Raw genomic sequence first — 27930 nt, forward strand, 5'->3', positions numbered from 1 at the left:
AATACTTACACAAAAGAATTGTAAGCACTTAGTGCAAGCAGATACATGGATTGCTATTATTTTTGTGTCATTTACAGTGTTGACAATAGTACCATTACTCAAAACACAGAGTAGTTGTGGGATAATCTTACATTTGTCCACAAAAAAAGAAAGACTGATAATTGTTAGACATGAAAATATAGTTTAGCAAGAGACACAAAAACTAAGAAGTACATATCAAAATGACATAATGACAAGTGTTGATTTATCTATGAAGGCTCATACATTTCCTTTGTTTATGTAAATACGCCATATGGCAAATGGGCTCACAATGACTGCAACTTTTAGGATGTGGTTTATATAGTTATTTGTAGCAGTTGTGAGATGTTTTACAATGGTAAAACATATTGCAAGTTACTGCAATGAGGCTACATGCACCTGTATGATATCAAACAAAGAGGTAGTGCAAATGCTTTCTACAAAGACGCTTTGGTGTGTATTAGCTACAGATAGCATGAATTCTTTGCAGTTGATATTATACTGATTAGTACAAAAAGTGGATATAAGGACAGGTGTTTACAAGTGATGGAGTTGGACTGGTAACTATGTCTTGCACTGCTACACTTCCTGGCTTAAATGTCTGCTGAACATAAGATATTTTCAGTAAATAACTCCATTAATAACTCTGTAGAGCACTCTAATCATTGCCATATTTTCTCCCCTCTTTAAAGTTCTTGAACACTATGTTCATAAACAAATCATGGGCTATCTCACTCAAGAAAACCTAATCACCCCTACCCAGCATGGCTTCTGCTCCCACCACAGCAGCACTACAGCTCTCATTTCCTTTACTTATTACATCTCCCTAGCCAGAGACAATAATAAACTAGTGTCCTGTCTCTTTCTAGACCTCTTCAAAGCCTTTGGCACTGTCTCTCACCCCATCCTCTTCTCCAATATTTCTCAATTCAACCTCTCCTCAGCAATTATCTCTTGGTTTAACTGCTACCTCACAGACAAACAGCAATCTGTCAAATGGCTCTGTCCTCTTTCTCCCTCTCTCCCCATCAAAATGGGAGTCCTATAAGGCTCTATTCTAGGCCCACTTCTTTTTTAACAGTTTCACTAACCAACTGTACACATCCTGTCCTCAGTCATTCATCATACAGGACATGGATGACTCCAGTATCATCTCTGTCACTGGCAACTCCTCTGACCTTCTCACTCTGACACAAAAATCTTTCACCCTCTCTGAAATATGACTTGCTAACAACCAACTCATACTTAACTCCAAAAAGATAAAACTTCTACTCTTCTTCTCAAAATCCTCCTCCCACCTCAAAACCTCATTCATCATCTCTTCCCTTGACAACACTATTATCAAAGCTGAAACCTACACTAAGCTCCTTGGAGCAATCGTAGATGACCAACTTAAACCTGACCTTCATGTGGTTCACTGTATCAAGAAAACCCATCAAAACCTCAGCCTACTGTATAGAAACAAAAGGTTCCTTACACCAGACTCCAGGATCTCACTTGCCCAAGCATACCTGCTCCTTTGGCAGCTCATAAATCTTAACAAACTTGCAGTCCTCACTGCTTTCGAAACTCAAAACCACCTACAACAAAGTTGCTAGATATGCTGCTAATCTACCTTCTAAATCGCACCATGGTCACACTCTCAGGACACTCAGCTGTCTAGAGTTTCCTCACCATCTATTGCTTACTCAACTACTCATCATCCATTTCATCCTGAACAAGCCCTCCTCAGTCCCTAACATCTCATCACTTGTCTTCCTCTATACCTTGTCTTGACCCCTGAGATGCTCAGACCAATGTCTCTTATGGATTTACAAACTCAAAAAATCTATTGGCCAGAATCCCTACAGATATTTAACTGCACTATCATGGAACAAGCTTCCCATGACCCTCAGGAATATTAGAGAAAACTTGCATTGAAAACCAGTTTAATAAAAAGCAGAGCTTTCGGGCGTAACCCTTCTTCAATACTAATACATTCAAACACTAAACTCTAGAAGCTTAAATACAGGTCTAAAATCACATGACCAGCAGCCAAATGAAATCATGTGACAGAAAACAAATTAAAAATTAAAGACATATACATATAAATATATTAAAAGATGTGTAGATACACAGTATAAAATATTTACTTTACAATATTACGTAGCTTAACTAACACAGGTTTTAAACTGACAGTGCTATTTAAACCAGGATGAGTATCAGCAGCTAATCTCAATATCCATTCAAATTCTTTGAGCTCAAGGCAGTTGTTGACATCACCACCTCTTTCATTTGGACATAGAGCATCAATCACTCCAAACTTAAATGTATGTGCTTCACCACAAGTTCTAATATGTTTACATAGTGCATTATTGTCACAATTTCTCCTAATTTCAGAATTATGGTCTATAACACATTCCTTAAGCTTACGTATTGTTTTTCCCACGTAAAATGAACTGCATGAGATGCAGGTAGCCAAATAAACCACAAAAGTGGTGTTACAAGTAGCTGTAATTTTAAAATTAAATACTTGTCCATTGGCAGGATGAGTGAAAATATCACTACCATTCCCTAAGATGTAAGCACAGGCAACACAGTTAAAACATGGAAAAGTACCACTTTTAGCAGCCAAGTGTGTATAACAGGGTCTATAAAAATCTTTATAACAGAGTAAACTTTTAATCGTCCTCATATTTTTATATGTAAAATGTGGCTTGGTGCCCAATATAGTTTTTAGTTCATCCAATGCCATCAGAATGGGCCAGTTCCTGTTAATAATTTGTCTAATTGAACTTGACCTACCATTAAAAGTTGTGACGTACCTTATTTCATGTTGAGTAATGGTGTTATTACACTGACTATCTGTGAGGCTTGACCTATCAATCAAAAAAGTTAGTATAAGTGATTTCTGACTAGCTTCCATTACATCAGATTTAAGCTTGGATAATAAATTCATATCATATCCACTAGAAAAAGTCCTCTACCATATTATCAAGTTGTGAAACAAATGTAGTATTATCAGTAGTTAGTCTACTTGCTCTAATAAATTGAGATTTTGCTACACCTTTAAAGACATGTGGCGCGTGCATACTACTGTGATGCGTATATCTTCCATTACTAACATCCTTTCTATAAATACTAGTGTTTAATATGCCATCATTCAATTGCAGTTTGACATCTAAAAAACATATGCTGCTGTCAGACACATCCATTTTAAATTTCAAAAAATTAGTACTAGAATTTAAATAATCAATGAAAATATTCAAATCATCCAAAGTACCATTCCATATTAGTAGACAATCGTCTACAAATCACTGATAGAAACTAATGTTACTAAGAAATAGATTTTGTGCATTAAACAAATAATTGCATTCCCATTGGTAAAGCACTAAATTAGCGTAAGTATTTGCTACGGATGTGCCCATAGCTACGCCTGTTAACTGAAGAAATAAGGTATTATTAAACATAAACATAAACACATTGCTCCTCAGAACTACATCCATAAGGCAACAGATATTGCTAATGAGCCTATGGTCAGGACTAGGTTGAGAAGACAAAAATTCTCTAAGTAGTTCTATTCCCACATCATTGGGGATAACTGTGAAAAGGGACATGATATCAAGCATCACTAAATAATATTTCTTGGTATTTAAATCAGTTTTTACATTATTATACCATACCCGTAGCTTTGACAATAAATCACAAGTATCCTTTAGAATAGAACTACATTTAGGTAAATAAACTTCTAATTGCCTATGCAAATAAACTGATATGGGTTCAGTAACCCAACCACCTCCAGAGACAATCGGTCTCATGGGTGGATTTTCCAGGGATTTATGAATCTTAGGGATCCCATATAAATGTGGAATCAGAGGACAAGGTACTGTAAAATAGTTAAAAAGATCAATATCTATGTCATTATTAAGCTGCAGCTTATACACAACCATGTTCACATAACTTATACAATTTTTTACATCAGTTCTAGTGATAACTTTAAAGGCAGTATCATCATTTAAAATTTAAATACCAAGAAATATTATTTAGTGACGCTTGATATCATGTCCCTTTTCACAGTTATCCCCAATGATGTGGGAATAGAACTACTTAGAGAATTTTTGTCTTCTCAACCTAGTCCTGACCATAGGCTCATTAGCAATATCTGTTGCCTTATGGATGTAGTTCTGAGGAACAATGTGTTTATGTTTAATAATACCTTATTTCTTCAGTTAACAGGCATAGCTATGGGCACATCTGTAGCAAATATTTACGCTAATTTAGTGCTTTACCAATGGGAATGCAATTATTTGTTTAATGCACAAAATCTATTTCTTAGTAACATTAGTTTCTATCAGCGATTTGTAGATGATTGTCTACTAATATGGAATGGTACTTTGGATGATTTGAATATTTTCATTGATTATTTAAATTCTAGTACTAATTTTTTGAAATTTAAAATGGATGTGTCTGACAGCAGCATATGTTTTTTAGATGTCAAACTGCAATTGAATGATGGCATATTAAACACTAGTATTTATAGAAAGGATGTTAGTAATGGAAGATATACGCATCACAGTAGTATGCACGCCACATGTCTTTAAAGGTGTAGCAAAATCTCAATTTATTAGAGCAAGTAGACTAACTACTGATAATACTACATTTGTTTCACAACTTGATAATATGGTAGAGGACTTTTTCTAGTGGATATGATATGAATTTATTATCCAAGCTTAAATCTGATGTAATGGAAGCTAGGCAGACATCACTTATACCAACTTTTTGGAAGATAGGTCAAGCCTCACAGATAGTCAGTGTAATAACACCATTACTCAACATGAAATAAGGTACGTCACAACTTTTAATGGTAGGTCAAGTTCAATTAGACAAATTATTAACAGGAACTGGCCCATTCTGATGGCATTGGATGAACTAAAACTATATTGGGCACCAAGCCACATTTTACATATAAAAATATGAGGACGATTAAAAGTTTACTCTGTTATAAAGATTTTTATAGACCCTGTTATACACACTTGGCTGCTAAAACTGGTACTTTTCCATGTTTTAACTGTGTTGCCTGTGCTTACATCTTAGGGAATGGTAGTGATATTTTCACTCATCCTGCCAATGGACAAGTATTTAATTTTAAAATTACAGCTAATTGTAACACCACTTTTGTGGTTTATTTGGCTACCTGCATCTCATGCAGTTCATTTTACGTGGGAAAAACAATACGTAAGCTTAAGGAACATGTTATAGACCATAATTCTGAAATTAGGAGAAATTGTGACAATAATGCACTATGTAAACATATTAAAACTTGTGGTGAAACACATGCATTTAAATTTAGAGTGATTGATGCTCTATGTCCAAATGAAAGAGGTGGTGATGTCAACAACCGCCTTGAGCTCAAAGAATTTGAATGGATATTGAGATTAGCTGCTGATACTCATCCTGGTTTAAATAGCACTGTCAGTTTAAAACCTATGTTAGTTAAGCTACGTAATCTTGTAAAGTAAATATTTTATACTGTGTATCTACACATCTTTTAATATATTTATATGTATATGTCTTTAATTTTTAATTTGTTTTCTGTCACATGATTTCATTTGGCTGCTGGTCATGTGATTTTAGACCTGTATTTAAGCTTCTAGAGTTTAGTGTTTGAATGTATTAGTATTGAAGAAGGGTTACACCCGAAAGCTCTGCTTTTTATTAAACTGGTTTTCTCTGCAAGTTTTCTCTTTTGAGTTCGTGTTTTGCAGCTGGTTTTACTTGTACCCTCAGAAATATTACCCAGGTCCATGAATTCAAGAAAGCTCTCAAAAACTACCTAAACAGTATCTGGACCTGTCAGTGTAATCATCAAACTTGGAGCCCATCCACCCTCCCCCCTTACTTCTTCTCCATTCCTCCCTTTTCCTCCACTTCCTACGTTTTCTCTGATTATCGTATATAATGTAACCTCCTATTATGACATGACAGTCACTTACTGCTCTACATGCTCCTTCACTTCTTAGTATTGGCAACCTGCTACCTGCATCCTATTTGCAATATGGCTTTTATAATAAATATCTATACCTCCTGTAACTAAAAAGACAAACTGCCTTTGAATTGTACGGTTATCGACTGATGACAATCAATATGTGTTATTACCAGTTTCTTGTAATAACCAGTTTCTGTACTTACTACATTGTATTAATGTCTCTGTAGCTGTTTTCTCTTACTCGTAATGGAATGGCTGTTGCTTAATTATTTTATTTTATTTTACTTTAGATATACATTATTTGCTTATTTGTACTGTGGAACTTTTCTCCCTGGGCCTCTGCTGAAAAAGGGCAATAGCTCAGTCATACTATCCAGGTTAACAAATGACAGATAAATAACAAATAATAAATAATATGCTTGTAGTTCTTGTGAGCAAATATTTTGGAGTCTCCTAACTGCAAAGATGAAGGTGTTTAATATAAAATTATTATTATCCCATTGAGTGAGTCAGTGTGGTGCTTTGTTTGCAGTTTCCAGGCTTCCATACTTTCATCTTGATATAAATTGATTTGTAACTGAAATGCTTAACAGACTTTATGCATTATAGCTGTTGCCCAGTCAGAGTCAGAGCTGCCATAATTAGGGCCCCCAGTTTTCTCCTCACAGCCCTCTACTACCTCAAGCACTGTTCCTCATTAGGAAGTAGAGGAGTACCAGGCAGCACCTCAGTGTGCAGATTGAAACTGGGGACACGAGGGAGTATTATCACACCAATCTTCTGTATGTCCTTTGGCCATTACGGAGAACAGAAGCTGTTCCTTCTGAAGCTGGAACACAGAACTGTGCAGAGTCAAGAAACCATCAATAAACATGACTCGGCTTCCAAATGCCTATTTCCCAGTATTTCCAAGTTCTGTTTTGCTATTGCAGTGGCTATTTCCTTGTCCTGCATATAAGGAAGCAGGGTCACCTTGGTGTTCAGTGAGATCAAACAGCTAATGCTGCCATGGCTCATTAATAATGCCCAGCTGGTTGCTCTCATACAATTAAAAGAGCTGACATCTTAATACTTGGTCATAATAGCACAACAAATGTTATGCAGAACTCCTTCAAATGCAACATTGTATACCTAACAGAAGACTTCAGTGAGCTGCTTCGAATGGAGTATGATTTAAATGCTAAATGTCCCATGAAGGACTTATCACCACACACTTACACAAATTGCAGTATTCTTAAAAGGAAACACTGACAATGTCTCCAGAGACAGTTTAAGAATATAGCTTCTGACAGCACTCTCTTTGCTCTAAAAGCAGAAAAAGATCCTAATTATTATTGCATCTAGGCTGTGCCATATGAAAGGAAAATATAGTGTAGAAACAAATTGTAAAACTATTTTCATATAGCAGTTCCCATTAGACACATTTTGAGTTATAACAAATAAAACAATAATACAGAGTTGCTGAGTGGAGTGTTTCTTTAAAACTAATAGAATTGGTCTTCTTCTTTCAAGTTGTCATTTGACTGATTATATAAAGGTCAGTGCACCACCTACCATATATTCTTATCTGGCATATCTATGCTTGTTCCCCTGCTATCACTGCATCACTGGAAAATAAACTTCACTGGTTTAATGTAAGTGCCATTGGGAGAGCACATCCAGTGCTGCTCTGAATTGCCTCTTTACTCATCTCCTTCAGATGCCATGCTTGATCCATGACAATCCTACTTTTTACAGCTGATATAAGTTAAATCTGCATTCTTTTGGATTCTCATGGCATAGATACATAGTACAAGTGATGCAAATGTACACACAGATCAATACTTAATTGAGTTTGAAACCAGACGTTACCCGGAGGAGAAGATCCTAGAAGAGGCTGGACATATGCTTGCACTCGCCCTGATATGTAGAATATTAAATAAAATCCAGCAATGAGTACAGTGTGGGAAAAGGGCTGAAGTACAGGTGGCACCTCATTATCTGGTCTGCTGCCATAAAAATTGTATAAGCTATTGGCTGTCTTGTTTCAATTCACTCTCCTCAGCTCATCAGACCAGCTATTACACAACTGTGGCCACAAATTTGCAAGAGATGAATTGCATATTAATTTGTAACATACTTGTTCAATTCCATAACATCAGTAGCAAATACAGCAACAGAAAACAACTTGCGTTTTACTTAATACAGCTATGACATCACAGCTAACTATGATCAATGTCATCTATTGACCATGAACATTATCTACTAAATGAGATTCAAAAATCATGAAATTACTTTTCCATGGACCATCTACTATAATTTTAAGAAGGCCAGTGATATGATTTTTAATACTCAGTGGTTTGATCATATGACATGGCGTGTGGTTAACTAAGTTTGATGGTGTCAGCAAACGGAGAGCAAACATTAGTTGTGGAATGCAGATTCAGGTGATGCAGTAATCATCCGCAGGACTACCGCCCATGGTGGGACTGGCTAGAGGTAGGGACGATGAGGGACAGAGGCTGAGGCCAGTTTTCCTACTCTGGTGGGAGGAAGCCAGTCAAAGATTGCTGCAATAGTAGTGTTAAGAGCTTGTCAGTCGCCATGATAAAGTGGCAAACTGCTTGGTTGGGAGATTGCAAATATGTGGAAGTGTGGATGCTTCTCCCAAAAGTAGCAACTGTAGAGTTCAGAAAGCTGCAGTGGGGTGAAAGGCAGTACATGCTGATCCCCAGCAGCAGTATGATACCACAACAGCACCCCCAATGTCCTCATCAGCCCCAGATGTGGATCAGATTGAGCCTAGTAGAGGCTAAGGCAGGTATGGTAGACCTGGTGAACAAGGAGAGCAGATGGGGGTGGTTGACAGTCAGTGGTGGGGAGGGAGCCAAAAAAAGTACTTTATATGTAAAGGAATATGGAAGAAAGACTGCCACTGCAGTGCTTTGTAAGCATTTGTTTTTATTTAAGAGGATACAGTGATTACCTTATGAGTGGATAACTGAATGAATCCATATATGCTAGTGACTGCAGTTTGATGGCTTTAGTATTTTCATACTAGGTCAGAATGATAATGAGAAAGTGTACTGAGCTTTTGTGATCCGAAGTTTTATCTCGCTTTTACAAAGTTATTATTGCTCATTTTTATTTAGATTTTGTCACCGATATAATAAAAGTTTAGATAGCTGAGAATATCCTTACTACTGTTAAGGTAGCTTGTGAGACATGTATCTTAATTCTTTAGGACTAACACTTAATACAGTGAGCGTATCATAAATTAAAAATTCTCCCTTAACTTTCTTGGTCATAAAACGTGCACAGTGGCTGGCACCTAATACCTGATAGAGTATAACAAAAAGTACTTCCCCTGCTTCTCTAATAATTTGAAAAATGATAGTGATTAGCTGTCTAAATAACTATAATATTTAATGTTAATAACATTTACTGTGACAACTATAACACATAAATCAAGATGTTCCCAGCATAAGGGTATCCAGAAAACTTTGAGATAAAGTGAGGAAAGATGGATATGCTTAAACAGTCCTGAAGCATATAGAGAATTATAGTTAGGAAAAAGCAAAAATACAGCATGGGTTATCAGGAGATATGGTAAAGTAAAGAAATGAGTTCTGATTTATATAACACAGCCAAGTTAATTAAAAGATTCTTACTTTCATTGTGACAAACGTCGGTTAGATATGTCATCTGATCTAAGAATCCCCATTTTTGCATTCCAGTTTGAAATGGCAAAATGCAGAAGACATACATTGCAAACCAGAAAACACATTTTTTTTATCATTTCATACCAATTATTGAATTTTCTACCAGAAGGTATAACACACAAAACTTACCAGATCTGCTGTTAGTTCTGTCTCTGGCTTCAGAAGAAGGACACTTTTATCTACTGCTCTCAGGCCACACAAGGACCCTGCAGCAGCCTTGATGTTAAGTGACAGCTTAGATCCTGGAAGGACTTTTGACTTAGAGAACTGTAGACCAACCTATTAAAAAGAGATGTCAATAATCACTTGACAGTAAAATATTTGACAAAATCATTACTGATGCCAGTAAGTTACTGTCCGGAAAGTGAATTTCAAATATTATATAATGTTTTATGTACTACTGATGATGTAATGCAATCATTAAAAATTAATAAGAAATAAAAATAGAATTATGGAAAACAAAACAAATATCCATTTATGTTATGCCTTTCAAACATTTAAACAAGTAAACTGGCAAGAGACTTCCATGTCAGCCATGCTGTCCTTATATTAGCGATCATGTGTTACCCACTACAGCTCCTAGTCAACCCTTACTGCTATGTGTGTAATGCTAACTGTAGTCCCCTAGGAATCTGTACACGTTATAATGCACATTCAGACGTCATTACTTCCACATTGTACATGCTATAAGCATTAGCCAATCCTATTCTTTAACTGTTACATCCTAGCACTCATTCATAATCACAACATATTCTCAACTGTCTGACCCAGCTCTTCAGTTTACATTACCTCATTCAACCAAAGCTTTACTGAAGTACTCTTTTTAGTATACATTTTATATATATATACTCCTAATATTCTCAAAACCTACCACATCTAGAAACTAAATCCTGTCCCTACTGCTGCTCCACATCAGGCCTACAGCAATGTGGGAAAACATTTCCTGCTGATGGTCTATATCTGGACACATTTAAAATTACCCAGCTCTTCATAACCACAGTTATAAATTTAATCTTTCTCTATTACATTTTACAACTACATCATACTATTTTATTTAATTGTATGTTGCTATTTGATACTTTGTTCATTATAAACTTTTGCATATACTTTGTTTTATGTATATTTCCCTCTGTCATATTTTCTTTTCAAGTTTTTCTGTAACTTTATTTTCTGTTATATTGCTCTAGATTTCTTAAAACAGTTAGCAGAGCAAATATGCCACACTGACTGCAAAGGCATTCATAAAAATCATTATTAAATGATAATGGAAAATGGCGTCATGGCAGGATTTGACAGTTTGGTTACAATTAATATCGGATATTACATAGTATTATTGGTTGAGATATTGTTTACTTCAGAGGCTGTTGAAGTCCTTCAATAAACCTTAAGTAAACATATTTTACTAATGTCGATAGAAACAGCAAAATTATTAAATATTTCCTAATTCAACTAAAAGGTTAATAAAACAGCAGGTTTTACATCAGCATTTTTTAAATAAAAAGTATGAAAACCTAATGACTGCTAGGGGTTGACATATCTCTAATAGTAATCCTGTGATTTTCCAGAAACTGAAAAAACTTATAAGGACAGGGTGAAAGTATGTGGAAAAAGCAAGGATTTCTGCAAAATCAGATCCAGATGAGCACTATAAGCTAACACAATCCCATAACCCAAGTTAAATATTATCATCAGCAGTGGAAAGCTAAATGCTTGATTTCAACACAGAAAACATGTACTTGCCTTATTCCTTTCTCTGGTGCGTTTTTGAAAAATAAAACTGGATTTGTGTAATAGTATGCTTGCAAACCTCCTGAGAACTTATTTTCTAAAAATGCATATGTGAAACATTTGTGACAGCTTATGATGATGTATGTTGAGAACTGTGAATAACAAAGTTGCAAGTTCAACACAAAACAGTGAGTTGCAACTCAGTCCTAGAAGACTATATACATACAGAGGATATAAAAAGTGTACACACCACTGTTAAAATGCCAGGTTTTTGTGATATAAAAAATGAGACCACAATAAATCATTTCAAAACTTTTCCCACCTTTAATGTGACCTACAACCTGTACAATTCAATTGAAAAACAAATCTGTTAGGGGAAAAATATAAAAAAATAAAAGAAAAACATACAATAAGCTGGATGTATAAGTGTGCACACCTTTAAACTAATACTTTGTTGAAGCACCTTTTGATTTAATTACTGCATTCAATCATCTTGGGTACACACCTGCCATCAATTAAAGAGACTCTGATTAACTCCAAATAAAGTTCAGCTGTCCTAGTAGGAATTTCTTGACATTTACTCAGTTGCCTGCTACAGTGAAGAATATATTACCTATCTTTCTCTGACCAATGTTTTATCTCCTCAGCGAGTTTACTATTTCTGCTATGAAATACTGGCAATCTACTGCTATGATGAAAGTAGAAAAATAATATTGAAATGTGTTTTATTTCATCTAGTTATTACCACTCATTGTGTTATTTACCTTGTTCTTGAAGCATTTGGAAACTTTAAAATCAAAGCTGTCAGCCATCACTCCTCCATTATTAACTACAGAGTATACCAGGACCCGTGCTGTAGGAGACGTATCGCTACTGGTTGGAAATGAAATGGAGAACGAACCTTTTATGTCTGCAGAGAAAAGAATGGAAAGAGGAGAAAAGCAATGGTTGACTTATCCGCTATATTTTCATTTTAAAATATGCCGATCTGCAAAAGTACACTAACTCAAACCCTAAACAGTACAGTAACAAACAAATGTGATTTCCAAAGAGAAACCGTTCTCTCTGAATGAATGAAAAAACAATGTCTGATCTCTTTCCTTAGTATTCTCTACTTCAGCGACTTTTCTCAGTTATAAAAAGTGCTTTTATTTGTTCATGAATATGGAACATGGCTAGTGACTTCACATTACTTAGACCTTTTGTCATATGGATATCCCAGTTTTCATAATTTATTGATGATATGTGATACAGAGGATTATGGTTAGGTTACCAATGATAGCTATCCTGTTCATGACGTACGCCTGCTTTTATTTGTGTGTGTGTGTGTGTGTGTGTGTGTGTGTGTGTGTGTGTGTGTGTGTGTGTGTGTGTGTGTGTGTGTGTGTGTGTGTGTGTGTGTGTGTGTGTGTGTGTGTGTGTGTGTGTGTGTGTGTGTGTGTGAGTGTGTGTGTGTGTGTGTGTGTGTGTGTGTGTGTGTGTGTGTGTGTGTGTGTGTGTGTTTATTTCTCCACTTGCTGCATGAATTAGTTTAAGTACTGTATGCTTCAATTTTCTTCATAACTTTAGCGATCATATCCACAGTTTGATTTTGGCTCAAAAATGAGCTATTTGCTGATTTGCATAGGCTTTTGCTATGTTATCCTTTTTTTCTCAATCCCAGTGTTTCCTTAAGATTTGGTCCAGCATATATGTATGTGTTTTGAGTATTTGTGTTAAAATGTATTGCATAATATTCTAGTTTGCACATGTTTCATGTGTGACTCAATCTATTATCTATTTATCAAGAGAGATTGATATAGATACACACACACACATACACACACACACACACACACACACACACACACACACACACACACACACACACACACACACACACATGCCTCTGTCTATCTATCTAGCTAGTTATGTAGCCAGCTATATGTTATATAGATAGATGAATCGAGAGATAGGTAGAGAGATAAATAGATGGACAGAGACATAGATAGAGAGATAAACAGGTAGATAGGCAGATAAATGGACATATAGGTGAATAGACAAAAACTGAAAAGGACTTCAGAATTCCTAGAGCATAATTCAACGAATCATAAAGTTACAAACTTGAAAATCCATAGCAGACACAAAATCTGAAATGAAACAATAAGAGTGAAATATCTTGTATTGTACTGACATTTTCACAACTACAAACGTCTGTGTCTATGGTTGTGTTGCAGGCAACCTCCATCCCTGCTACTTAGTTATTTTCACTCTGTGTGCACAATGTCAGGGGGTAATGCAGAATCTGTTTTCAGATAAAGTACAGGGCAATAAGGGAGGACACTGAACCATGCACAAGTAGTGGTCCAGGATGCAAATGCCAATATAAAAAAAATGGTATAACACATTCATTTTTGTATTCACTTAAAAAGTTAGAAGAACAACAAAAATGATTACTCATCAAAATGCATTTTCTAAATATTATCATAGGTTCATAGGTTCATACTAGGCTATCTGCCGTAGGGCATTTATAAGCCTAGCCAGAGTGTGTTTGGCTTTCGCCACCCATTTTAAATGAATTTTGCTATGCCCTTTTTCGAGGTTAGTATACTGTGCCTCTGTCTAACAGTGACACAGAAGTGATGCCCGGGGTAAACCTACGATCTCCCATCCACTCATCAAGATTCCTCTTGAAGAGAGTCAATGAGAGACTCTGCCTAACCTGGACTGGGATTTTATTCCAGAGTGAAGGGAGCCTCTGGGTTATGAATCTGTCCCTCCAGCATGTCCTATTTATTTCAGTGCTGAGGTTCAAGTCTCTCGAGTGTGTAGCTCGATGGGATTTGGATTTTCTGAGGTGCAGCATGTCCATTAATTCCGGGTTAGACATGGCTTTATACGTCAGGCACAGATCGCCTCTGAGCAGGCGGTATGCCACTGAGTAGAACTGGAGTTTCTTTAACTGGGCAGCATATGGCATCTGTTTGAGCCCTTTGATCCTCTTGGTGAGGTACTTTTGGGGTCTTTCCAGTTGCTGCAGGTGTCTGGTAAGGTACATCCCAAAAGGGGCATTGTACTCAATTATGGGCCTGATGAGGGATGAGTAAAGAAGTACGATGACCTCCCCTGATCTAGATGTGAATCCCTTCATGATTAGGTGGGCTATATAAAATGTTTTTCTAACCACTTTGGCCATGTGGTTGTCAAGTGAGAGATTGCTTTCAGCTTGGGTCCCCAGGTCCCTAATTACTTTTTCTGTACTTAATGGATTACCACCTATGTGGTAATTTGTGGGCACTTTATTTTTGCCAAAGAGGATGACTATACACTTTTTGGCATTTAGCTTGAGGCCATGGCTCTGGCACCAGTTGTCTGTTTCTATGAGGCCCTTTTGGAGGATGCTTGTGTCAGCTGGAGAGTCTATTATGGTGCCCAGTTTGCAGTCATCTGCGAACTTGGTCAACCACAGTCCTTCCATGTTGGCCTGTACCTCCAAGAAATGTATACCGAACAAGAAAGGTCCCAGGACTGAGCCTTGTGGGACGCCACTTGTAACTGGTTTGGAGTCTGACATGGCTCCAGCAATTCTAACCATGTGGGTTCTGTCCTTCAGCCAATTTCCAACCCATCTAGTGACATAGGGGTTTATATTTAAGCTGGTGAGCTTATCTATAATGCCTGCGTGGGGTATTGTATCGAAGGCTTTTGCGAGGTCCAGGTAGGCTGTGTGGACCACCTTCCCCTCGTCAATGGCCTTGGTGACTGTTTCAAAGAAATTGACCAGGTTTAAGAGGCAGGATCTACCCTTAACAAAGTTGAACTGGGTAGGATCCAGTGTCTGTAGGTCCCCAATATCTTTATTTATGAGGTCCATGATGATCCTTTCCATAACTTTGCAGACCAAGCTAGTCAGGCTTATGGGGCGATAGATTCCAGGATCCATTGAGGCACCACCTTTGTGGAGAGGGACCACTGTTGCTGTACACCACTCTTTGGGTACATATCCTGTAGTAAGGCTGAGATTGAACAGTAGTTTTAGGTCTGGGTTTAGCTCTTCTTGGAGTTCATGTAGGATGCAGCCCGGGACACCGTCTGGTCCCATTGATGCTGTGTTTTTTGCTTTGGAGAGGGCGGCTCTTACCTGAGCATCTGAGATGTCAGGGGGGCAGCACTCTGCTGGGATAGGTATTTGCCCTTTTGGTGGAGGTGGGGAGAAGTTTGCGCTGAACCTGTCAGCTAGGATGTTGGCAATGTCTGTGGGTTTGGTGTATTTTTTTGTTATTTTGAACTAATTCTGAGCATATCTGGGAATTCCCACCCAGGTTCCTAACATAACTAAAGAAAGACTTGTGATTATCCTTAGTGTCCTGTGCAATTTTTCTCTCGAAGCTGGCCTTAGACGATTTTATGAGTGCCCATAGATTTTTGCTAATACTGATCAGAGATGCCTTCCCTTTTTGGGATTTTGCTCTATCATGTAGTAGCTTCCTCCTTCTATTATATAGTTTGTTTATGGCTGGGGTCCACCAGACAGGACGTCTGCCTTTGGAGGATTGGGTCTTGGTTATTAATTATGAAACACTAATACCATGCATTGTTGACTGATTGCAATCCTTAGTGATTCACCAGAAAGTCAAAAATTTTATGAGAGACAGGGAAAATAAAATGAGGCAAAATCAGTGATATTAAAAACTAACAGACCAACATATTTTGTATCAGTATACCTTTTCTGAATGATAAGGTAAGTTACAAGGGAAATGGTAAAAAAATGAGTGACTATATGGAATCTTTAAGTTAACAGGTTCATAGGTTTATACTAGTCTAGTGACCACCAGGGTCTTTACAAGCCTCATTGTGCAACCAACCCAGTTATGTCCCAGAGTTCCTTGGATGCCTAAATGGTAGGGTATGTTAGTAAAGAGGTGGCTAATGGTTATGTGTGTTGGGGGGTATGTTTCTTAGGGATGAATTGAATTACTGTCTATTTCTGTCCATCAGAGACATGGGGGCCAGACCAGGGGTGAATTTGTAATTTTCCATCCAGAGATCAAGGTTTGTTTTGAATAGGATCAGGGACGGACTTTGTTTCACTTAGATGGGGAGTTTATTCCATAGCATTGGGATCCACTGAGACACATATCAGCCCCTTCAGCAGGCACTATTTATATAGCAGACAAAGGTCAGGTCCCTGTAGCTAGTGTTTCTAGTGCTGCTCATCTCACGGATGTGCAAGAGAAGTATCAGAGTTAGATCTGAGGATGTCTTTTAGGCCAGGCATAGATCACCTCTCAGTAACCTGTAGGAGACTAAGTACAGAGATAGGACCTAGAGGTGATCTATTAAGGACAGGGTATTCATACCCTAGATTTTCCTGATGATGAACCTTTGAGGTGTTCCAACAAGTGCCTGGTTGTAGACATACCAAAGGGAGCATTGTACTCAATGATGGATCTGATAAGGCTGAGTAGAGAAGTACTATAACTTCCTTGAACCTTGATGCCATAGTCTTACTTATGAGCTGAATGACATCACATGATTTTCTTACTATAAAAAATAAAAAAATAACACTTGGTATGATGAATTCACAAATTTAATTAACAACTGAGAGCTTTCTTTCTTGTTTCACAGACTTCATCAGAGTTGCTCACACAGTAAATCAACAACCATAAATATAAACAGAATTGATTAAACAGTATTCTTACTTATGAGAATATACAAACAGAATTACTAAAAATGTAACACACTTGGTTTATTTTCTTGTATTGTATACCCCTATAATATGTATTTATCTTGTACATCTACTTCAATTTGTATTATGTAAAGCCTTCTTGACTTTCAAAGTTAAACTGATGTTATGTAAAAATTTCTGTGATTGTATGGAGCCTTTCTCCCCAGACTTCCACTGAAAATGGGTTGCTGGGCCCAGTGGACTTTCCCAGTCAGCAAATGTCAATAAATAAATAAATAAATAAATAAATCCCTTCAACCAATCACGCTAACAAATCAATTATTTTATAAATTAAATATAATCATTACCACTACTCCTATTAAATATCATTTAACAAGTTCCACAGACCACATAAACATATTTCTAAACTATATGTATATATATATATATATATATATATATATATATATATATATATATATATATATATATATACCATAAAATAAAATAAAATATTATTTTAGTTTATGTTATGCATACAGTTTTTTTTTTTATTTTATTGTTACACGTTTAATGTTTGATTTTCTTACTATCTTGGCTATATGTTGGTTGAACACCAGATTACTGTATACATATGTTCCTAGATCCTTAACTATTGGTTAAACTCTTAGCGGTGTTTTATCAATTAATTAATTACCTTGGCTGGACAATTTCCCAAAGGGCATTATAACACATTTCTTTGCATTGAGTTTTAATCCAGGGCTTTGGCATTAGTTCTTTGTTTGTGTTAGACCCTCTTGTAGGATGCTGGTGTCACGGGGGCAGATCTATAATAGCTCCCAATTTACAGTCCTCTGTAAACTTGGTGAGCCCGAGGCCATTGCCATTAGCCTTTACTTCTAAGAACTAGATGTTAAACAGGACCAAGTTCAACACAGAGGCTTGGGGTACTCTGCAAGTAAATAGTCTCTTGGTGGAGGTGGTCTCAACAATCTTGACTTCTAGGGTTCTGTTTGTGAGCAAGATGGCAATCCAGCAAGTTATGTAGGGATTTATTCCTAGTGTTGACAGTTTGTCAACAATACCTGAGTAGAGTATTGCGCTGAACACTTGGCCAGGTGAAGTTAGGTGGTATGCACCATTTTCCCTCATTCATAGCCATAGTGACACTCTCCAAGAAGTCTGACTGGTTAAGCAGGCAAGACCTCCCCTTAGCAAAGCTTATTTTTTTTAAGATTTGTCCAGCATCTTTAGTTTGCCAGTGTCTTTCTTGACCATTTCCATGATAATTTGTTCCATGGCTTTGCATATTAAATTTGTTAAACTGGTGGGTCTGTAGTTCCTGGGGTCAGCTGATGGTCCACTCTTATAAAGAAAGATGACTTTTCCAGCCATCCATTCAACACTCATATAACCTGTTATGAGGCTGTAGCTGATAAATGTCTCAGGTGGTCCTACTAGGTCATGTTTTAGGCTATTTAGGAGGCAACTGGGGATATTGTTGGGGCTCAATGAAGCACTGTTTCTGGCCTTAATAAGCACTTCCAGGACCCGGTCCCAGTTGATAGTTGGGGGACATGCTAGAAGGGATTTCACAGGGGTTAGTGGGACAGCTAAATTTATCAGCCAGTAGCTTTGCCATTTTACCTTGGTTATTGAAGGTTGTGCCATTTACCACCAATTCTGCACACTGCTGAGTATTACCTTTAAAGTTCCTGACATAGGCCTTGTGATTGTCTTTAGCCTGGGAGGCTATCCTGACCTTACAATTGTCATTGCTGGACTTTATTAGATCTCTTAGTTTCTTGTTTAGGATGAATCAAAGAGCTCTTGTCTCTGTGAGAGATGTTTTTTTCTGATTTTGGCCATGACTTTTTTTCTTTTGTTAAATAGCCTTTAAGGACTCCACCAGTGTAATTTGTTTTTGGTGTTAGATCTGGGCTTACTTCTGGTAGATATGGCAGCCTCAATGCAGCCATTTACAAGTTTGTACAGCATTTCTGTAAGTAATTCTGCATAGGTAGCTGTGTTCTTAGGTTTGAGGATATTAATTTTGACAAATGTCACTTAATAGAATGTGGTTTGTTTCAGAATAGTTCCTACTTAATAGGCTGTGTTTGTTTTAGAATAGTTTCTGATCCTTACGGGTTAAGTTGGGTTTTCTGGGTTTTAATTCAATGAAGTCAGCTTTGTGGTCTTACTTTACCAATAAGGATGTGTCACAGAGTTGGGGAGGCATTCAATGCTCTCTTATGCTGGTGTGTACTACACCCAATATGTTTGATTACCTTACTGGGGCATGTACTATGTGTTCCAAAGTGTTTGTGATGATAGAGTACAGGAAAGGTTGTGCCTGGGACTTACAGGCAGTGTACAGTTCCCAGTCCATACGAGTCTCCCATGAATAGGGTATTTGGTTGGATGGTGAGTGCCTCTAGTACATTTAGGTAAATATCGTGTGCTTTGTGGGTCATAGAGGGCGACCTGTAGCTAGCAGCACATGGTAAAGAAAGTTGTCTATAGAGACCTGGACATGCATGAACTCCAGGGCATCATCTTGTTTAACAAACCTACAGTTGCATTTGCTGCTATGTAAATTGAGACTCCTCCACCTTTAGCCCCTGCCTGTGCTGTTGTTGGTATAAATGTGTGGAAGGCACTGCTGAGGTGGTTTCTGCAGTTTTAAAGCAAGTTTACATAACAGCACAGATGTCTACAGTCTCTAGACTGATGATGACAGCCTGTAGGGTGTACAGCTTCTTGTTTAGAATACTAGCATAGAGCAACAATACCTTAAGGTTGCTTTGAGTTGTCCTGTCATGTCAATTTTTTTAATTGCCAAAAAAGGATCTAATGTTTTTAAAGCTTTAGCCAATATGTGAAAGCCGAAGGGGGAGGGGGTGTAGTGTTGACCATCCTTGCAAAGCAAAGCGGTCTGTTAACCATGCTCTCCCAAACTGATAGATATTGTGCTCCTATGGAGTGACACCAGAAATTAAGCCAGTTATCATTAAAATCAGAAGAACAGGTTTTGCACCAACATGCATTTTCTGAATGACAAGAAGTACAAAGCTCTAATGTCTGACATTATTGACTAACTGTAATCCTCACTGGTTTACCATAAAATCAAACATTTTACAAAGATACGGCAGAATCAGGGTCATTCAGCAAAATCAGATTATTGCAGAAATCTTAATTTAGCTCTTAGGTGATAGATTAGCGTGTGTGTGTGTGTGTGTGTGTGTGTGTGTGTGTGTGTGTGTGTGTGTGTGTGTGTGTGTGTGTGTGTGTTTTGATGAATGTGGTTTCTGTCTGAAATTATCTTGTCGAGTGGTAAGTTTATGGATGAGGTTTTGTATGGTAAAAGTGTTGGGCTGGCATACATTAACAAAGTTGGTCAACCCTAAAAATAAACCTATCCCTAACCTTAACTTATTACGTAACCTTACAAAAAACCTTTCTGTAACACTATCATTTTTCAAACAAATTTGGTCAGAATGTGTAGTTTATGGGTTTCAGCAATCAAAGAGGGAAACATTCTGTTTATTTTGCGATCCTGTTGTACTTGTTTTTTTTATTTCTATTTGTTTATTTTTTAATGTGTAGGGTTAGGGTTGGGGGAAGATGCAGGGTTAGGGTAACCATTAGGGTTAGTGACTCTTCCCCAACCCCTAATCCTAACCTTACACATTATGGATACTAAAAACTGTTTCTTTAATAGTACTGCTACACAAAACAACAGAACACAGATCACATGTAACACAAAAAATGCACATCATTGAATTTATCACCTTAAACAATCCTTACTCTAACCGTAACTGGAAAATACTTGCATATTCACACCCACCGCTATAACATAGTCTTTCACATCTTCACAACCAACAAATTTTCACTCAGTCATTAATTTTCCTTCACACTCATGCTTGCCTGCACTATATAAATGAATCCATCTATGTGTGACTCACATAAATAAGCATTCACATATTTCTGCCTTCTTTCTTTTTTACACCCACAAAAGCATTTCAGCTAAAGGTGCAAACTTCCTTTTCAGTTGCATCCATCTCTCCCTTTTTCTCTCTCTCAATATATATATGTATATAGTTACACATACAGTGGTGCAGTGCATATCACCAAGCTAGGTTCTGAGTCCACCATCACTGAGTTTTGATCCATCAAAACTCACAAAACTCAAACTGCTGCATGCAAGGAGCAGACAATCCTCAACTGTATACATATGTGTGTGTGTGTGTGTGTGTGTGTGTGTGTGTGTGTGTGTGTGTGTGTGTGCATGCTATGTGTGTGTGTGTGTGTGTGTGTGTGTGTGTGTGTGTGTGTGTGTGTGTGTGTGCATGTGCGTATGTTGATGTATCTGTGTATGCAACATAAAATATATATTTTCTATAGGGTCTATACAAAGTAAATTCAATACACATCTGAAATAAGCTCCTTACAAACATATAGCCCCGGATTCACAAATCCTTTGTATAAGACTTAATATGTCTTACACGGAGGCTGCATTTGAACGGTATGATGTCAGCGTGCCATGAATATGCATGAGGGCACGCTGACTCAACCGTAAGTCTTACACGGACCGTGTAAGAAAGCAGGGGGTGTGTCGGACTGCCAAGCAGTCTAAATGTCCACGCCCCTGCAAGTGTTTGAAATGTAAAAAAAGCACAAACATGAGCGAGTCCGCTCAAATGTCCCTGCAGCCAACACCACACTCCCTGATATTGTAAACCCCTATCATAGGTCTAAAACGCAAAATATTAAATATATTTTTTTAAATTCCCAAAATAGCTGCCCGTATTTGTGCGTGTGTGCGTGGGAGTGAATTTCTTAGCCATAGTAAGCAATTCCGACATGGAAGAGCATAAGAAAGAATGTTTATGCAAATCACACCAAGTTGAAATAGCGTAATAGTAGAGCCTATGCACAAAGAGGAGGCATTCACAGTTCAAGTCCCACCACTCCCCTTCATATTTATGTTTTAAATCAGTATTCAGAATAATACCAGACATATATGATTAAAATGTTATTAAAAGCAGTGACATGGCTAATGTATCAGTGAACAAAATAAATATTTTTAAAGGACCCAGATATATAATAGGCTGCTGTTAAGCAACGCTTTACCCAGCGAAACACAGGTGCCCATATTTCAATAGCGCTTTACCCAGCTAAACACAGGTGCCCATAGTTTAATAGCACTTTACCCAGCTAAACAGAGTTGCCCATGGTTTAATAGCACTTTACCCAGCGCAATAGAGTTGCCCAAAGTTTAAAAGCGCTTTACCCAGCACAATGTGTTTGAGCTGACATGTGCGCCGCGCCAACCAGGGCTCCGTAGGGCACCGGGGAGCAACGTAGAGCTAAGTTGCTTATATGTAGCCACACCCCCTAGCCTGTCTAGACAGTATTAAAATAAAACAATTACAAGGTTCAAACCTAGGACCCTGTGCATTATAATCAAAGTACAGAACCACTAAGCCATGACAACATAGGGAAAGCAGCCACCATTAACATTCATATACTTACGAATGGTAGTTTAACCATTACTAAGCAGGTCTGCAGTCAGCCAATAATTTTACAAAATGGTCAATAACAAAAAAGTGCGGGAAATGCAGCATATTTAAGCCCCATAGGCGGGAATACTCACCATAACTGATTGTAGCACACATTTGCAGTCAGAATGGCAGGTGTAGGAGAGGGTTCACGCTTCCGAGTGCAACGTTGGGGCATCGAGGAGTCAAAATACATGGCTTGGCTCCTTGTCCACCATCACGAGTCAAGACTCCTGCAGGGCCAGTTCCAAGGGACAGAGTACAAGAAAGAGACTTGGAAGCGGTTAGCTCATGACCTCACCAGTGCCACAGGCATTCCCCGGACTGGTGAGCAGGTCTGTCACCACCATGCAGACCTGAAGAGATGAAAGCCAGACCGCCTGGAACCGGTGGATACAGGAGGCCCGTGGGATGCAGGATGCCCCACAACTGAGTATGTAGCCATGGAATGCAGTATGCAAGAATTGATAATGGAGTATGTATAACGGATAAGTATGTTTCAGTATCCCTTTATTTACTTTACAGCTGCAGGTGACCGTGTTATAAATCAGCAAGCTTATGCTGATAGGCTGCTAAGGTTGTGCCACCAGGCAGGTTAGTCATTATTTTGCATGTATTGTTATATAAAATATTATTTTAGAGCATGAAAGAATGTGTTGTAGTCCAATAAAACAGCCATAGAATTGCCTGAATAAGTCCTCTGCATGTACTGCCAGATAAAAACATCAGAGAGTCAGAAAAAGAGTGTAGTAACCCATTAAGAAAGGTAACATATGTCTGGAATAATATCTCTGCAAGCACTTTCATAAAACATAAGTGAGTGAGCCTGAAAAAAGATTGTTCTAACCTATTAATAAAGGTATAATATGTCTTGAACATGTCTGCCATAAACACCATTAAATCAAATAAAGGAGTGAGCCCGTGGAAAAGTGTGCAATGTCATTAATAAAGGTCTAAAACCCAGAGTGTGCCTGTGTCACAGAGTCTGAAATGTTGCTGTATCCTTGCATTATACAAACAGTACTGTTTGAAAATGTGCTGGCAACCCAAATGTATGCAGTCCCATATAAAGTGGGTGATGGAAGTGCTAGTAGCTGTGAAACATATATACAGTCCACAATAGTCATTTACTGGCTGGCATGAATAAGTAAACCTAGCACATGTGTAGCATGTAGTTATTCACCAGAAATGTGAGTGTGTGCCAAGAAATGCAGGGTTCTGTACAAATCGAAGTGAAAATGTCATGTGAAAACATCCCAGATATGTAGATAAAGAAATATAAATGCAAACAAGAAATATGTAGCAGTAACATCAGCATCCTGGACAGTTAATGTCAGATATAGGTCAGACATATATTGAACTAGCCAAACCCGTGACACAACCTAATGTATGGTGGGAAGTGTAATAATACAGGTAGGGGATATACACTTGCAGTCACTGGGAATGTAATGTAGACTAAAAGGTCATTATAAGATGTTAACCGATGTTTTTTCTACACCCTACCGTATGTGCATAAACCATGCAATTCCACACCTCGATGGGTATGTGTAATCTTAAATATTTGTTGGGACATATGTCCTATTGATTTATAAATATTTGCATTGATGTTGATGCATGTGCCCTGTTCAAACACCACGTTCATGGTGGCCTGTTGCTACCAAACATCCCTGCATGCTGTTGGAATATCCACTGTTGTTCAATATATGCATGTGTTATGCTTGCTGTTCAACTGTCGGTACCTTGGTGTGTTGGGTTAATGGGAATATTACTGCATGCTGTTACAACTAATCTGGAATGTTGTTGTTTATGTTGTAATTAAATACACCTAATCACAGAACGTATGGGAAGGTCGGTCCCAGCGGACCCACCTGTCCTTCCTCAGTTGGCGAGTGCACCTGGCACCAGTGGCTCTGGTGCCCAGCCCGGGCTCCCCTCCTCCATTGGTCCTGTGCCACCTTCAGGTGGAAGCACTGCAGGGGATGGGGCTTGTACCCCCAATGCAAGCGTGGGTGGAAGAGGGCCACCTGTCACCCTTGCTAGGGTCCGGGCTGTGGTGTGTAGGGAGATTCACGGGTGAGCCTGCCCATCCTACTCAGCCCCCAGCACAGCCACCCTCGAGGCTGAGAAGGTGCATTGTTGACTGCCCATGGGTGGGGATCTCAGTTCCACTGTTACCATCTGTGGGCTCATGGGCTTGCGATTGCCAAACATCCTTCCCCGTCAATTGTGCTCACCCACCCCATGTGTCAAACTCCGCCCCTGTATGCATCTTGTTTGTCTTGTCTGTTTACCTCCCCAACCTACCTCCCCAAATATACCTACTTCCTCTACCTCACATTCCACTCTCACCTGAAAAAAAAATAAATAAAAAAGGGCAATCTGTTCCCACAAAAAAATTACGCCCCATACATAGCTGCCCAATTTGCACACATGTCCGCTGGACATGTAAACTGATAATTCTAATTGGCAGTACAACATTTTTTGTTGTCCTCACCCCTCTCTCAGGGGTGGAAGGTTTCAAATTTCAAACCAAATTTCAAACATGTGCACAGCCGTTGCTGGTAAAGAAATGGGCAGCTATGGACCTTCCCTACACCCATCCTGCTCATCCCGAGCTGGTTTCCCTACTGTCTTTCCCTCGTTGTGCCCCCTTTTTCACCACTTTCCTATCTCCCCATTTTCTTTTCTTTAAGAGAAATTAGTGTGGGGGTTAGTGGGAGTAAGCACTTTTTTTAGCAGTATTTAGCTGGGGTGCGCGAGTGTGAGCTTGTGTGCACTTAGCTAAGCATCGCTAAGCGTCGTGCAAACCTGCTTACAACTGCTTAAAAGTGCCTTAGTCACTCTGTATGACAAGGCCCTTGTACTGCTCAGCAGCAAAATAAAATACTTGTCAGTCTTGAACCCGGGACGTTGGACTCACCAGTCTGCATGAAGTACCAGTACACCACAGCAGATATGCAATAACTTTGCGCTGAAAGAAATATAACATGCATTACACTGAGTGAATATAAAGGGAAAATACGAAAGCCATAGGAATACATTGCAATAACTACTGCTGTATGCCAGTTAATTCTCTAATTCGAAAAGAAAGCATACTCCTATGTATCCAGTGTTAGCATTAGGAGGTGTGAGTAAACCTACACACTGAGAAGAGTGTACTGGAAGAAGCAACAGTCAGGTTTCAGTACAACATGCATTTCACTGGCTACAACCCAGCTTCAGATATGAGACATAAACCAACCTTCTGACTGAGACAACAGTGTCCACAGCAAACAAGCATGGTCCCCACCTTGCAAAACTGAAAGGGCTATGCCTACCTAACCTATCATTTTATAGCAGTGTCCTGAAATCACAGTGAGAACTGCGATTACCACACAGCAGACTGCATGCAATTACTAAATGGTGTTCACCAATTGGTGCAGAGGCCATCACATGCACATGTGCAGATACCTAGAAAAGCAACCTGTATCTGCTGTCCACACATGCAATAATATCATTGCACCAACTGGGAGAGAGAGAGAGAGAGAGAGAGAGCAAGTGAGAGAGACAGACAGGCAGAGACAGACAGACAGAGGGATACAAATAGGCAGTAGAAGACAGACACTGAAAAGAAAGACCAACACACAGAGGAAACCAAAACCAAAAAAAAAAAAACACAAGAACAATCAACACCTACAACAGACGGAGGTGAGGAATACAAAGGTAAGGTATGTAACAGATATGTATTTGATGACATCCGAATGATGTGTCTGAAGGGTACTCTACATACCGTGAACCATCCATATGTGTCCGCAGTCCATATCTATATGTACATGCACATTTGCATAGGGCAAGGGACATACTGCAACTGTTAGTGAAGGCTGGACATATGTATGTTGTTGAAGGCTGCTATGTGCACATTTGTATGTAGGTTGTAGTGTGTGGCATTGCAGACAGCAAGCAGTGCTGGTATATGTCATGTGGTGATTAAATGCTGTGGGACTGAGCTACAGGCAGTGAGGCCTGCTACAGCTATATGGCCTGAGGATAGCAGAATGGATTTTGCAAAACATTGTGCAATAGTATTACATAACCGTATGTCTTACAACGGTTGCATAATTGACATCCCTATCCATGACAGGTGGGCAGTATATGTGCCTATATGTGCAGCTATATGTACAACAATGTATGTTTAGATGTATGTGTATATATACATATATATATATATATATATATATATATATATATATATATATATATATCTATATATATCTACATATATATATATATATATATATATATATATATATATATATATATATATATATATATATATATATATATATATATATATATATATATATATATATATATATATATATATATATATATATATATATATATATATAGATATATATATATATAGATATATATATAGATATAAACATATATACATATATACATATATAGATAGATATATAGATATATACATATATACATATATATATATATGGATATATATAGATATATATATATATATATATATATATATATATATATATATATATATATATATATATATATATGGATATATATGGATAAATAAAGCTATACATGGATATATATGGATATATATAGATATATATGGATATGTATAGATATGTATAGATATGTATGTGTATATATATATATATATATATATATATATATATATATATATATATATATATATATATAGAGAGAGAGAGAGACACGGGGTCATATGTACTGCAACAGGTGCCTGTTGACCAAGGCATGGACTGAACACCAGTGTTGATACTGCAGTGCCATACCCCATTACAAAACACTTTATGCAGTAACTATCACATAGGTGTTAGCCTGCCTAACACTGAAGGTGTTAGAAGGGAACATGGGACACAGGTGGACAGTAGGCTCCCCTTTGATAATCACAGTGCCACACTAGTCTTGTAATCTCTACGTGTTACGTGTCATCACAAAAGGTGTGTCATCTAGGGTAATATAGGTCAGTGTACCCCTCTACTCCTCACAATGTCCCATGTGGTATGTACCTCACATGACAACTACAGCAAGTGGAAAGGCCACAGACATACCTAACAAAGAGTGATACTGCCCTCAAACACATGCCCTATGCAGACTAACTCACAAAACCACAGCTAGAGTGCATTGCATACGGCCTACCCAGAGATTACCACTGCCGGACATGCATAGGTTTGTCACACCCATAGCAGTCGGCCAACCACCATGACAACACCTCACAATCCCTCCTGGCTACATGACCTAATGCCCTAATCCTTGTCACCGCATTAAACA

The 27930-nt window shown here is 38.0% G+C and overlaps 1 protein-coding gene across 1 annotated transcript in view; it reads right to left on the reverse strand.

Moving 5' to 3' along the window:
* The window catches only part of LOC122808698 (alpha-2-macroglobulin-like protein 1), a 488551-nt gene that overhangs the window by 234152 nt on the left and 226469 nt on the right, over positions 1 to 27930 (reverse strand). Inside the window, exons 14-15 of the mRNA XM_044079684.1 lie at positions 12177 to 12322; positions 9814 to 9963 (exon numbers count right to left, since the gene is read on the reverse strand). Coding sequence (XP_043935619.1) covers positions 9814 to 9963; positions 12177 to 12322 — 296 coding nt within the window. The remainder of the gene's footprint in view (positions 1 to 9813; positions 9964 to 12176; positions 12323 to 27930) is intronic.

The sequence above is a fragment of the Protopterus annectens genome, chromosome 8.part0 (assembly GCF_019279795.1).
Source record: "Protopterus annectens isolate FY-2018-M chromosome 8.part0, PAN1.0, whole genome shotgun sequence".
Taxonomy (NCBI): Eukaryota; Metazoa; Chordata; order Ceratodontiformes; family Protopteridae; genus Protopterus; species Protopterus annectens.